This window comes from Xiphophorus maculatus, chromosome 23 (genome assembly GCF_002775205.1).
Source record: "Xiphophorus maculatus strain JP 163 A chromosome 23, X_maculatus-5.0-male, whole genome shotgun sequence".
Taxonomy (NCBI): domain Eukaryota; kingdom Metazoa; phylum Chordata; class Actinopteri; order Cyprinodontiformes; family Poeciliidae; genus Xiphophorus; species Xiphophorus maculatus.
In genome coordinates, this window is record NC_036465.1 from 17,542,142 (window position 1) to 17,556,154 (window position 14,013).

The 14,013-nt window shown below is 40.0% G+C and overlaps 4 protein-coding genes across 5 annotated transcripts in view; 2 read left to right on the forward strand and 2 right to left on the reverse strand.

Moving 5' to 3' along the window:
- The window catches only part of LOC102231742 (FERM and PDZ domain-containing protein 1-like), a 29,666-nt gene extending 29,072 nt beyond the window's left edge, over positions 1–594 (reverse strand). For both annotated transcript variants that reach the window (XM_023328707.1, XM_023328705.1), the window contains exon 1: positions 352–594. The gene's annotated coding sequence lies outside the window, so the exon portion shown is untranslated. The remainder of the gene's footprint in view (positions 1–351) is intronic.
- A 2,149-nt stretch (positions 595–2,743) lies between these two features.
- tomm5 (translocase of outer mitochondrial membrane 5) lies at positions 2,744–4,581 on the forward strand. The gene is made up of 2 exons (XM_005795290.3): positions 2,744–2,972; positions 4,288–4,581. The coding sequence occupies exons 1-2, from the start codon at positions 2,852–2,854 to the stop codon at positions 4,320–4,322; spliced, it is 156 nt and encodes a 51-aa protein (XP_005795347.1). The 5' UTR covers positions 2,744–2,851; the 3' UTR covers positions 4,323–4,581.
- A 993-nt stretch (positions 4,582–5,574) lies between these two features.
- LOC102231997 (zinc finger and BTB domain-containing protein 5-like) lies at positions 5,575–8,109 on the forward strand. Its single transcript, XM_005795466.3, has one exon. It carries the CDS (start codon positions 5,998–6,000, stop codon positions 7,987–7,989), a length of 1,992 nt encoding a protein of 663 aa, XP_005795523.1. The 5' UTR covers positions 5,575–5,997; the 3' UTR covers positions 7,990–8,109.
- Positions 8,110–8,434: 325 nt separating this feature from the next.
- LOC102230699 (glyoxylate reductase/hydroxypyruvate reductase-like) lies at positions 8,435–12,955 on the reverse strand. Its single transcript, XM_014470241.2, has 9 exons — positions 12,754–12,955; positions 12,387–12,517; positions 11,206–11,278; positions 11,001–11,117; positions 10,790–10,878; positions 10,561–10,662; positions 10,244–10,379; positions 10,000–10,130; positions 8,435–8,847 (listed from the first exon to the last, which is right to left on the reverse strand). The coding sequence occupies exons 1-9, from the start codon at positions 12,840–12,842 to the stop codon at positions 8,726–8,728; spliced, it is 990 nt and encodes a 329-aa protein (XP_014325727.1). The 5' UTR covers positions 12,843–12,955; the 3' UTR covers positions 8,435–8,725.
- Between the last annotated feature and the right edge of the window lie 1,058 nt (positions 12,956–14,013).

A 14,013-nucleotide genomic window follows, 5' to 3' on the forward strand; every position in this document is an offset into this window, starting at 1 on the left:
TCTTAGAATGATCGATATGTTTCCCATCACACTGACCAAACATTAACTTAGACAGGTGGGCGCAACCGTGGACCCAATGTGGGCAGAACAAAGAAAAAAAAAAGGGTCAGTGTTTCGTTGGCTCGTTTGTAATCTTAATCGGATTTAAATCTCTCGTAACCCTGAGACACACCGGGTGTAACCCGCAGTCGGTGTGGAAGCGACCGTCAGTCGTGATCCGGTTCCACGCCGTAAACGTTAAAACGAACGGCGAGGATTGGAGGCGATCGGTGCCGCCGGTGCGTCACATCCAGCCGAGCGAGCGCTCCCCTCCATCAGACAATAACACCGGGAAATACCGAGAAGACTCACCTCGTGGTCTGAGGAGGACACAGACAGACGGACCGGGGTGGAGGGGGCTTAATCCCCCTCCCGAAAAGATCGGTGATCCGGAGAATTTCAAAAGGGGGGTGAGAGGATGGTGGTTGATTGCGAGAAATCCACGGCGCCCAGCCGGAGCAGAGGATGATTCTGGTGGTGATGGCTATACGCTGGATGCTGTCATCGCGCTGGGACTGCTCTCTCGGCTTTAATCCGCGGCCCTGAGCTCAGAAATAACCCACCCCCTCCCTCTGTCAGCGTCTCTCCTCCCTGCCTCCATCCCTGTCTGTCCGGAGGACCCGGGCCCCTCCTTCACTAAAAATAAAACCCAAAAGATAACAATAAAATTCATGCTGCTGAGAGAACTTAATGCCTTTTAAACTGTAATGCTTATCTATGCAATATTATTCCCTCATATCTCCACCTCTTCTTTAGTAAACAGTCTTTAAATATAGTGAATAAATATTCACGAATAAGCTAAGTTACATGATGTTGAATAAAAACAATCGCTTCGTTGAATTTAATTAGTTCCCTTTTTCATTAACGCGGCATTAATGTGTCATTGATGAATGAATGATGCCCTATTATTTATCAGTTATATCTCTTTCAAGACTAACTAAAATTACTGGAGATGATTTGCTTTTACTGTGCATACTGGAACCAGTTATTTGCATATAATATAAAAACCGCACAGACTTTTTTCTCAATGTCAGACTAAATCTCTCATGTTTCAGTTCAGTTAAATTATTTCTATTTGATTCATCTTTTTTTCTCTTTTATGTTTTTTTTCCAAGTCGTTCTTACCATAATTTCCAAATGTCTGGAGATTAATTTGTTCAAGCAACGTGCATTGGAAAAATCCAGCAGTCAAACAGACTCTCTGTGGCCCAGAGATGAAAGCATTTTTGTGCAAAACAAAACAAAAAGCCTGACTGCTAGAGGAACACAGTTTTGAACACAAAGCTGTTTATATTACTACTTTTTCAGTTTTCACATGCACTCATAATGACACAGAGATATATAAAACTATAACTGAGGTAGGGAGCCACATGCTACAGTCAACAATGCTGTTGTCCTCGGTTGGATTCCCAGCCTCAGGTCATTTTTAGCAAGGCTTTCTATTCTCACTTTGCCTTTCCTCCTCTCCAGCTTCTGTTGAATAAAGGCCATTGTTGTCATAAAAACCTTTTAAAAAGTTGTCACTGAGGTGTTTGGTAATAATGATTATCATAATATTATAGGAAATGGGGAAAACCTTTAAGGCTGCGGACATGTTCCCATCTTTGAAGTACGAAGGTGACTGCAACATGGTATGTTGATTTGCAGGAGGTACTAGAGTTCATTTTCAAATATATGACATTGCGCAGAAAAAAACATTATGTGGACTTATTGAAACAACATATCAAGACATCTGCCTGGAAGTTAAAGCTTGTGGACAAGTGGGACTTGCATATAAGCAAAGACCTAAACACACCTCTAAATAAGTTGCAAGTATTTATGGACAGTAGTAGTTTATGGACAACAAGGTCAATGTTTGGGAGTGGTCATCACAAAGCCAGAGATCTCAGTTCTAAAGGCCATTTGTGCAAAGACTTCAAAAAATGTTGTGTGAGCAAAGTAATCTACAAACCTAAATGTGATATCTCCATTGGGAAGGAGATTTACCGCCTATCCACACACAAAGAAATACCCAATAAAAACACCAGTAGCTGTGTAATATAATGAACAACAAAAGTAATACTAAAAAAAAGAACAAAACACAGCATCCCAATTTTGATCACCAGAAATCCTCAATATACTGTTGAATTGGATTAGTCTACTTTGGGCATTTTTGGGGGAAAAACAACAACAACAACTGCTAGGAACAGGCTAAATCTTCAAAAGAAGTATAATATGTAAAAGAGTACTTGTGTGGGAGACGCTGACAGTAACAGATGAATTGAAAAATAAATGTAGAAAAAAGATGAAGACAAAGTCAGCAAAAGTACAAATTTTACTAGTTCCTCACATTGGCCTATTTTTCCACCTCCATGTAACAATTTAACTTTATTTCACACAATAATGCAGTAAAGAATTTACCCCATACATATTTCTCATATCTGCTATCTCCAATTAAATACTGTTTTTATACGTTGATTTTACTCATTACAAAAAGACAAACAAACAAAAAGTTTTCCAAACTAACCTGAGCCAAGTTGACCTATGAAAACTAAACTTGGTTAAGTCGAGAAACGCCAAACAGTCAAAAAAGACCCCATCCAATTCGTGCATGATGCAAACCTGTTGAGAAAATAAATTATTAATATACTGTGTACACCGCAGGAGGGCAGTGACGCTCTCAGAAAAAGAAAACGGGAACAAGTTTGTCCCTCCGTGCGCACCGTACCATTCTGTGTCCTTGTTTCCGGTTGAGCATTTCCGTTTCACGTGAAGGCAGAAGAAGGTGAAATTATCAACCAGATAATACATCTGAGGCGAAACCACAACAAAAATGTTTAAACTTGAAGGACTCGGGCCTAAAATGGACCCAGAGGAGATGAAGAGGAAAATGCGGGAAGACGTCATCCTTTCGTTACGAAATTTCCTCATTTACGTCGCTCTGCTGAGAGCCAGTGAGTACAGACATTGAGAATCCGTCTATTTCGGTTTCTAAGTAACATTTAAGCAAAAAGCAGCTTTGTGCATTTAATATTTGCACATAATTTTTTTATTATTATTATTGTTTTATTTTGAAACAAATACTGAATCAAAATGCAGAATATGTTCGATTTAGGCAGAATATTTGACCAGTTTTTGACCTGCATGATATTGGGAAAACATGTGACTGTGATATTATTGTTAAATATTGCGATGAGTTTAAGAATTTGAACCCACATTTTCCTAGCTCTTAAATTTTTTTCCGCAAATAATGACTTCCCTACCACTCTAGCTATTTAGTAAGACCTACAGACACGACGCATACAAGAAATCTGAATATTATTGAAAAGTTAATTTATTTATTTGAAACTGAGTATATGCAGATTAATCACTAATGTTTTCAGCCTTTGTTACTGTTATGATTTTCCTTTCACAGCTAATGAAAACATGACATTTAAGATTAAAATATTACATCAAGCCACTGTTAAAAATTATTATTTTTTAAAAACAACATAATTTTTAACAGAAATATGGACTCAGTGAAAAGTATGTTTAGTACCTGCTTAAAAGTTATTTAAATTTAACAAATGAGCCTCATCAGAACCCATATCCTAGTTTTTTGAATATGACCGTTTGGTGTGGGCATAGAAGAGGAAAAGTCAATTTTGTCAAGTATACTATTCGTAAACATAATTTGAATGCATTGCACCAGAAATATAAGAAGTTTCCTAATGTTGCTTTCAAGCAGTCCTTTGCAATTGTGAAATTACACACTTAACTTGGAATTTGTTATATTGTGCAGGTGTGTTTCCATCATTCTGATGTTTATAGACTGGTTTTGTCAACAAGCTGATATTTTTTTCTTGACTAAAATATGTCAAACAAGGTAAATCTATCGTCCTCGTGAGCAAAGAAACACCTTAGTACTTTTTTGGCTGCCAGTTGGTTGGCAGGGTGCAGCATCAAGTGGGAGAGGGGTAGCCCCACATTACTCTTTGCTGCACAAAGCTGGTAAAACTCCCTTCATTCTCTTTCCAGTACTTCTCCTGGTATCACATTACAAAGGTTTTAAGCCACAGGGGCAGGAGTTTTGAAACTAACATTTTAGTAGCTTTGTATTTTTTGACAGCAGTAACCAACCCAACCTATTTCCAGGGAAGCACTATTCCTGCCAGATATCGTTCATTAACGATGGATGGAGTCTGTCTGCTGCGTAGTTCTTCTCCAGCTTATGTCATGCTTTTATATTTTGTCGTTTTTCTTTATGTTTTATGCTTCTTGTGTTCACAGCCCCATATGTGTTAAAGAAACTGGACAGCATATGAGTCGAGTTCCTGGTCCATGTCTCCATCCACAGTTTTCTACGTCAGAGACGGCGAGGACCTCCTCATGAAGCCAGCCAGCTGGAAAACCACCAATGTTTTTCCTTGGCTTCATCTGAGACTCTTGCTGTTCTCATGTTCAGTTTGTGAACTTTAGTCTTATTTTTTAAGTTTAAACAATATGTAAGCTTTGTCTTTTACTAATGTGTCTACCAGTGTGATTATTCAACAAATAAACTATTTGTTTATTTGATTTTGTCAATTTAAAAGTGTGAAATTAATTATTGCAGTTATGTAATACTGAATAGAATTGACTCTTTCTTGGACTGAATTTATATTGTGCTTCTGTTGTTTTGCTGATCAGACATACATTTTCATAATGTCCCTTAGGAAGTTGCATCTGCAATGCTCACTAAATAGCCATCTACATGATTCTATTATAATTCTGGTTGGATATTAAACACTGTTTCTGTTAGGTTTAGTAGAGTTCATTTAAATTAGTTTGTTTTTTCCACACACCCAGTTTCCAAGCATAGATCATGAAGTAAGGATCATTCTACGAACTCAGTTTAACGTAATCCAGTTCATAAACCTCTTGTGATGTGTGTTTGCAATCAGATAAAAACGCCCATTTGTGTGAAAGGTTCATCAGTCTGACCCGAATTGTCATCTTCATAAGAAAGAGCATTGTTTAGAAACTACCAAAGCTCAAGTCTGACAAACCGGAAGATCCCAAAATATTGTCGTCCACAGTTAACCAACCCAGCTTATTAGTAACATGGATTGAGAAGGTACCAAACAAGAAGAAAGAAATTTGCTGATGCCCACATGGACAACCAAATATCTGCTTATAAAAAAGTTTTATGGTCAAATGAATTATTCTTTCATTTATTTGATAGTAAAACTAGTTTTATGGTTCTACCATTTCTGATAAAGGCAATCCATTTATGGTCAGATTTACTCCAGGAGTTTGTTGGAAGATACACAAACCTGCTGGTTTCTTTGAAACTTAAGGGACATATATTCAAATATTACTGTAGATTTTTGCAAATATATTGCGCTTCACCACACAAGTGTAAGAACTTCACATTTTTATCATTTCATATTTCTTAAGTTTGATCTTTTTTCTTCTATTTGTCGAATTTTAATTTTATTTATTTTTTACTTTTTTTTGCCATTTGAAAGTTGATTTCTTCTACCCGATGTTGTACTTCCCCGAGTTTACCAGTTGGGGGCGGTGTTGTTAGCTGAAAGAGTCAATGAATGAGACTGAAAAAGAACGGGAGACTCAGACAATGGATGCGATTATGTGAGCGCTCTGGATTAAGTAGCGATGTCATCACAAAGAGGCATGGGATTTGACATAAACCGAATGTTTCAGCAGCAGCGGAGAGAAATGTGCTCACACTGACTTTTTTCCTATTTTTTGGTGGTAAAGCTCGCGTCTGCACCGCATCCCTCCGTGTTATTGTTGATCCAGGCCCGCCCATACTCCACAGCATCTCCGGGAAAGCCGAGGACAATACTTATCTATTCATTACAAGACAGGAAGGTGAGTCTGCTGAGGAAGCAGCATTAAGATGAGATGCGGACAATATTAGTAACCTGCGTATAAATATTGTTTCTATAACGCAACGGATGCTCGAATATTCTTAATTAAGAAGCTCCACTTGCTGTGATGGACTTCCCAGGACATTTCCAGCATATTTTCAAACAGCTCAACCACCAGCGCCTGCATGGCCAACTATGTGACTGTGTGGTGGTGGTTGGAGGTCAGAGCTTCCAGGCCCACTGCTCCATCCTGGCTGCCAGCAGCTCTCACTTCAGGGCTCTCCTCAGCTCCATTGATGAGGGCTCAGGAGCTCAGGGAGAAGGAGCCCGCCATGTGATGGAGCTGGATCCGGAGGTTGTGACACCCGAGGCCTTCTCCACCCTCCTGGACATGATCTACACCTCCACCCTCTCCTTAGGGGCCTCCAATGACATGGACGTGTTGTTGGCTGCATCCCATCTCCACCTCAATGCCGTGGTCAAAGCCTGCAAACTGCACTTGTCCAGGAAAAACTTTCCTGCCTCAGCACCTAAAGGCTGGAGGTCAGTGCAGCAGCACCAGCTGCAGCAAAGTCTGTGCTCTCAGGTGTCAACCGTTCCACAGCATCTGGTAACCTCAGCCACAGAGGAAGACTCTGAGATAGAAGATATGGGAATGGAGGTGAGTCAATCTGGAGAGGGTGAAAGCCAAGGCACGGAGAGGAGTGAACAATTCACAGCACCATCTTTGAGACAAAAACGAAAGTCAGATGAGGATCTCGTTGGTGACAAGAAGAGGATGTTTAACTACAAAGAGTGTTCACCCACTGTGACCAGGAGCACAGAGGAAGGAGGAGAAGATCTATTATCATCTGGCTGCCTGAAGACGATTGGCAGGCAATGGGACAACCGAGGTGACGATGAAGATGAGGAGGAAGAGAAATATGAGGCAACCAAGGGGGAGTTGGAAGAAATCCAGCTGCCGACTCAGTCAGACAGCAGCACAGGAGGGGCAGGAGTGTGGAAAAAGGCTGAAGATACAGATGGAAACGCTGGGGTTAAAGTTCAAGTTGGAGAAGAGGAGCAGGATGAACCAAAGATACTGATTGAGGTGAAAATGGAAAATATGGGCTCCTACTCCAATGATTTAGACACAATACCAAACAACTCGCTTCCATCACCACTAGAGGCGCAAATTGGTGATGAAAAAATGAACATGGCTGACCCAGCAGAGGCTGACGGTGTAACATTATCATCACAGCTGTGCACAGAGGTTCACACAGATACGTTGACAGGGTCTGGGGATCTGGGTGGGGACACAGTGGACGGTGAAGGCCTGGACAGCTTCTCTGAACTTGCCTTTTCCTGCTTTCTCAATCCCAGCAGTGAAAGTGTAATGCGAGCTTTGGCAGAAGAAGATACTCTAGCTAGTCTGACAGCTGCTGCTACTGCTGCTGCTGCCGCCAGTGATGCTCCTACAGTTCCCGAAGATGCAACAACACGGAGTCAAATGGCAGAAGAAGCAAATACGTCTTCTATCCAGCCTTCTGACTCTTCATCATCTCTTGTTTTTCCAGTAACCCCTGTCCCTTTGCAGCAGATTCTCCCAACTCAGAGCTCTAGATTCAGTGATACAATCATCCTCCAACCCAATCAGAACTCCTTGGCAGGGTTCTTGAGCGGCATCAGACCAAATCTCAGTCTGGACGCCTCGCTGGTCCAACCCTCGAGGGCTGGGAAAAGCTCTGGGGCTCCGACTTTCCGTCGCATCGCCCCCAAAGTATTGCCTGGATCAGAATCATGCACAGACACTCCCTCTGGAACAGCAGGTGATGGTGCAGATAGGCCAAGCCTGACTAGAGCTTCTGAAGATGTACTCTCGAAGTGCAAGAAAGCAGCTGCTGAGGACCACGTGCTGCTGGTGGAAGGGGAAAAGAAATACGCCTGCAAGATCTGCTGCAAGACCTTCATGAACCTGACGGACTGTAAGAAGCACATTCGCGTCCACACTGGAGAGAAGCCCTATCCCTGTCCAAAGTGCGGAAAGCGCTTCAGCCAGTCCTCCCACCTCTATAAACACTCAAAAAACACCTGCATGAACTTTAAAGATGATCAGGCCTTCTCAGACTCTCTGCTTTAATCTGAGCAAAAAACACAATCTGGTCGAAATCATGAACATTTATCATACTGAACTCGTAAAATTCTTAACTTTATTTGATATGAAATAAAATAAATTCATGTCTTTTCCTGTTCTACACTGTATGATTTCCTGTTGTGGTTCTTATAAATTAAGGCAATGATGTAAAAATGCTATGAAGACACCATAACTCAGACCAGAAGAAGTGGGAAAAAAAACTGAAAGTAGAAATGTTGTATTTGGTCATCTTTTAATTTTATGACTTAATTAGATGGTAAAGTACCAATTTTGTACATTTAAATGACAGTTAAGTTCTTTTCTTCAAAGAATGGCCTCTTTATACAGAGCAGGAGTGTTTTACTGTTTAGTAAGTGCAGATCTGCAACATCAATGTCTGAATAAAGTACTGATCACCATGTACAATGCTTATTTTTATAAGAAACACATCTTAACAAGGTAGTAAAACTTTATTTCTATATTATTTCAGATGGAGTGATGAAAGATCTGTACTATTTAAAAAAAAATAAGAATAGTAAGACTCTGACTAGACTCATAGGGTGTGCTTAACCTTCTTTCGAAGAACTTTACTACATGTAGTAGTGTGATCAAATCCAATTCTTAAGGTGCTAGAACATGTCTAGACTGCATTAGTACTCCCACCACTATTTTCTACCTCACTGTACAGTTTTCATTTTATCTTCATGAAGAAGCAGCAGGCACAGCGGTTCCTTTTCACTGTCTACAAGCGGAGTTCGCTCGGCATGTCCAAGCCCTGCAACCCTCCCAGCAGGTTCTGAACAGTCAGTGCTGACATGACGCCTCTGGTGGAGTAAGTGGCACTGCCTATGTGAGGTAACACAACTGCACAAGGAAAAGGGGACAGAAAAATGAAGGCCAATCATTTACATTTTTGCTTATAAAAGTGGGATACAATTGCCTTTGCAAACCATAAACTTCAGTGCATTTTGTGGAGATTTTATTTGACTGACCAACACAAAGTAGTACAGAATTGTGAAGTAAAAATAAAATTATTTACTTATGCAAATAAAAATCTGAAAAGTGTAGCATGTATGCGTTCAGCCTGCCTGATACAATAACTAAATAGAATTGCCTTTGCTGCAATTACACCTGCAGGCCTCAAGCTTACAGCTTAAACTCAGGCAGACTGAACAAAGAGCATTTGTGCAAATCAATTTTTAAATAAGATAGAGTTAGGCCTGACTGAATCATTCTAATACATGAAAATGAATTGCTGTAAACCGTTAGATGTCTGGCTGGGTGTTTAAGGAGAGTGTTGTGGTTCTCAAGATCTGCCTTGAGACCACATTTTCAAAGTCTCGGTTTTAGCTTCTTTTTTTTGTTGTTGTTGTTGCGGTCTCAGATGTTTTCGTTTCTGAATTTTTCTCAAGATAAGTTAAGCCCACAGTAACACGAGCCTTTTTTGCTGCAACTTAGTGTGAAACTACTAGCTGTGTTGTGAGAAGATAACAATAATGAGAAAACAAGAGGAAGAAATATTTTCCAGTGCAACTGCACAGATATTTTTCTGTCTATTCCACTAATCTGGAGCTTGCTTGTAGGTTACTTTGATACTGAGCTGCCACTTTCAGATTTTCTTCAAATGTTTTCTTAAACACCTACAACGGTTTTCTAAATGGTCTCTAGTTGGTTTAGTTTTGGCCTCTATCCCCTGTATACTCGTCTTGACTCCAGCTCCAGTCTAGGGTCATTGTCCTTCCCTCTCCAACGTCTCACACAGTCTCTTCCAGACGTTCTTCTTTCAGGATTTCTCTGTATTTATCTCTGATCAGCCTCCCAACAGCATGATGCTGCCACCACCATATTTCTCCTTAAGGGTGGTGTGCTCAAGGTGATGTGCAGTGTTAATTTTTCCCACATATAGTGTGCAATCCCTTGTGTTGCTGTATTACCTTAAATCCCATAAAAATGCATTGAAATTTGTGGTGACAAAATGTGAAAAACTTTATGGGGTGTAAGTACTTTTGTACTTACCACAGTTTTTCAGGGTAAGAAGCGGGTGGTTTGTTGGGAGAGGCTCAGGTGTTGTAACATCCAGACCGGCTGCAGCTATCTGTCCGCTCTTAAGAGCCTCATACAGGTCTTCCTGGTTCACCACAGCTCCTCTAAAACAAAGAACTAGTTACATCGCCATCCTCATGTATCGCAGCAGGAAAGATACCAAAGGGCAGCCTGCATCTGCATGCCTGGCCCTCATGTGCAGTCTTTAAATGTCTACCTGCTTGAGTTGATGAACACTGCAGTTTTTTTCATCTTGCTGAAAAATGCCTCGTCACACAGGCCCTGAGTTTCTGGTGTCAGTGAGCAGGAAACCACAATGAAATCACTCTCTGACACAAGCGTGTCCAGGGGAACTGCTCAACAAAGAGGAGACGGAAATAAATGTAAAACGCAGATGATCGAATGCACAAATTAATTTTTAAACTAATCCTTTGTGCTATAGTTAAAAATTGAACTTTGCGCTGCCATTTCCTCTACACCAGACTTTCCATAATTCCCACTTTCACTTTGTATCATTTCCAATGGTTTTCTTACCAAACTCTCCATTCACCTCTGCAGCGTGGGCTTTAGCCGTCCTTCCGGTATACAACAGTCTCTTAACCCCAAAAGGAAGGAGTCTCTGAGCTATGGCCATACCTGATCACAAATATTAAACCAAAAGTATCATGTTTACAAGGTCAAGTCATATAACGCCATGTTGTTTGAATGACACAGAATCTGTCACGTAGATCTCGAGCTTCCAAGCAGCAGCAGAAAAACAAACCAATGCGTCCCAGTCCAATGACTCCAACAGTGCTGCCCGACAGGCCGTAACCGCACAGCCAGAGAGGTTTCCATGAGCTCCAGCCACCACTAAGACAAGGAAAAACACCTTTATCTAATAAGAATGTAAATTCAAGCAGTTGCTGCCATTTTGGGTTAAAAAGTAACAGAAACACTAGTTTAGTATAAATGAGTAACCCAATGAGGCTAACGTTTTGACTTCCTCCACTCCCTCTGGTAAGCGGCGAGCAGTGGCCAGGAGCAGAGCCACGGTCAGCTCTGCGGTGGCGTCAGTCAGGACATCCGGAGTGTATCCAATACGTATGCCGCTGTTAAAAGGAAAAAGAAAAGTTTTTATAGCTGAGAAAGAATTAAACATTTCCTTTCAGTGTATTGGTTTCATTTACTGAAGCTCACCGCTTTTTGATCTCATCTAGAGCCAAGTGGTCGAATCCCACAGACATGGTGCTGATTACTTTTAGGTTTGGCCCTAAAATCAGAGAGGGAGCAGCTGAAATGTTGTGCAGACTTTGTTTTAACACTGGATCAGAAAGAAAAAATGACGAAATTCTTCAATAAGTTACAGTGCCTTGTGAGTGTACTCATAGCCCTATATAGGCTTTTTGGGGGAGGTCTGAAATGAAGCAGCACACAACTGTGAAGTGGAAGGAAGAGAAAACATGATTTCGAAATTTTTTTTTTCTTTTCTAAAAATGTGTCATATATTTGCATAGATCTACTCTGATACCACTGAATAAAACACAGTGCAACCAGTTCTCTCCAGTTGTTACCTAACTAGTCAACAGAGTTTGAAATTTCATACATGGCTGGAAACTAACCTGCACGTCGCTGTGAAAACATCATCCACACTGTGAAATGTAGACGTGGCAGATTCATGCAATGGGAATGTTTTTCTTAAACATTCGCACCATGTTTTTGTTTGGAAATCCTTTTTAAAAACAAGTTTCTTTTCCTACCACTTTGTGTTGCTCAGTCACATATAATCCATTTAAGTACATTGGGGTTTGTGGCTGTAACATGGTGGACTGTGTGTGTAACATGGTGAATAGTTAGAACTGCATGGACACTTCTTCAAGGCAATGTAAATGAAACAGAGTTACTGACATCTGGCACTGTGATAAACCAACCCAAAGAGTTTAAGGAAATGAACAATGCAGTTCTATTTTTGAAGAAAAGATCTGTAAGTTGTTGTATATCAGAAACATAAAAAGGGTCCCACTTGTTTGCATTTCTAAAAGAAATTCAAACAATTAAACATTTTTTTGCTTTGTTTGTTCTTTTAATGCTTTAGTTAGGTTTTTTAACCAATTCTCAGCAACAACCATATGGGTCAGTCTAACTTTAAGTTTAACCATATTTAGCTATGTTTAGCTGCACTAATTTTGCTTTTGAGTAAAAGCAAAAACCATATAATATTAATAAAAGACATCATTTGTGGTTAACATTTAAAGAGCTACAAGGGGATGTACTGTGGGTATCATGTCACACAAATGTATTATTGTAAGATGCATTTGGATAGTTGCTTAGATTAGGTAAAGAGGATGACTGCATGGTCTTGAGATCAGAGCGATGCCTACCTGCAGCATCCAGAACCTCAGCATCAATCTTGTCTGACAGCAAACACAGAAGACCATGAGCTCCCTGGACTCTTTTAAGAAGCTCTGCCCTCGGGACAGGCTCATCTGAGTCCCACTGAGAAACCTCACATCTGTTTAGAGACAGAAATGGACGAAAAAAATGACAATGGGATTTATTTGTCACTATTATAAACTAAATGAACACAGACAATGGGGTTGACAATCATCTCGTATGAAAGCATTGCAAACATGTTGAAGTTTTATGCAACTTAGGGTCAAATTATCTCAATACACATGAGCGCTAACTAGCAGGATTTTAGTTTATTATGCTGCTTATTCATTGAGACTGCTATAAAACTCTTCTTACACTCCAGTCGCTCCTGAAAGGATCTTCATTCCCTCTTCAGGGATGCGCCTCGTTATGAAAACCTTCATCAGTTCCCTCACTGCGTTCATTACAGTTCGGCAACACGGGTTATCTGAACTCTCCTTCGGGTAGAAAACGACCTATTGTTGCAGCTTTAACACCATTTAACCTTCAGTCAGCTGCACCACTTCTTCGGTAGGCGGGCACGACACAGGAAGTGCCCAATTTTATGCTTAATGCGCATGCGCAGAGTCCCGCGGCAAGCAAATCGCTTCCACTTTAGTTCAGTGTGTGAAGTTTGTGAGAAGGGAAAAAAAAATAGAACCTCTTGATTATTATAGAAAACGCTGTTACTCTTTTAAAGCAAAGCTCAACACGGTGTCAGGCGGAAAACGAGCTGGATTTGAGCTCATGAGAGTAGAAAACGAAACAATTTCCGAAACATAATATTCAGACAGAAATCAAACTATCTTAATGTGTGGCATAGATATCCAGTACATGTAGATCACAGCAAGTAAGTTAATGACGTTGTTTTATATAAACATAAGTGGCTATTTTTGTACTTATAGATAGTTGTAATGAAAAGTATATATTTATGTCTTTCTTACGTTTAAATATGTTTTCGATTGTTTGATCGTTTATGTTTTTTATTATTATTTCATATTGAAGATTTCTTTATTAGTTCCAATTGGTCTCCAGGCCATCATATTAGATGTTTTTAATAATTCTGTACTTTTTATTTTATTTTTTGTAATAATAATAATAAAATAACATGGGTCATCTGCGTTCATATAAATGTTATATTGTTAAACTCAGTCATTCTTGTGGACTTTTGCTGTTAGTAAGTTCCTTATCATTCACGCCTTTTCCCTATATGAAACACAATGGTGGCAGCATCATGCTGAGGATATGTTTGTCTTGAGCAGAGGGTGAAATTCCTGACCTAAATCCAATGTGCGTCACTGGTGCTCGCTATCAAATCTGGCAGATTGCAAAGCACCGATACAAAGCAGTCAGAGAGACACTCCAAAAATATTTGCAGCTGTAAAAGATGGTTCATTGGGCTAAATACAATCTAAATCACGTTAGATTTGTATTTTCAAGGAAGACATTTTGAAAACACTTTTTTTTTTTCTTCCAATGTCTGAATCATAAAAAATGCCATTAAGATACATGAAAGTTTGTTCATGAACACTTGAACTCAACATTCTGAATCGTCTATCTTATGAAAGTGAGTAAAGTGACTGTTAAACGGGTTAA

Coding starts and splice junctions, on each gene's coding strand:
- tomm5 (XM_005795290.3), top strand. CDS start 2,852: ATGTTTAAACTTGAAGGACTCGGGCCTAAAATGGACCCAGAGGAGATG. Junction 2,973..4,287: donor CGTCGCTCTGCTGAGAGCCA/GTGAGTACAGAC, acceptor TTGTGTTCACAG/CCCCATATGTGTTAAAGAAA.
- LOC102231997 (XM_005795466.3), top strand. CDS start 5,998: ATGGACTTCCCAGGACATTTCCAGCATATTTTCAAACAGCTCAACCAC.
- LOC102230699 (XM_014470241.2), bottom strand. CDS start 12,842: ATGAACGCAGTGAGGGAACTGATGAAGGTTTTCATAACGAGGCGCATC. Junction 11,118..11,205: donor CTAGATGAGATCAAAAAGCG/GTGAGCTTCAGT, acceptor TCCTTTTAACAG/CGGCATACGTATTGGATACA. Junction 10,131..10,243: donor GTGTTCATCAACTCAAGCAG/GTAGACATTTAA, acceptor TCTTTGTTTTAG/AGGAGCTGTGGTGAACCAGG.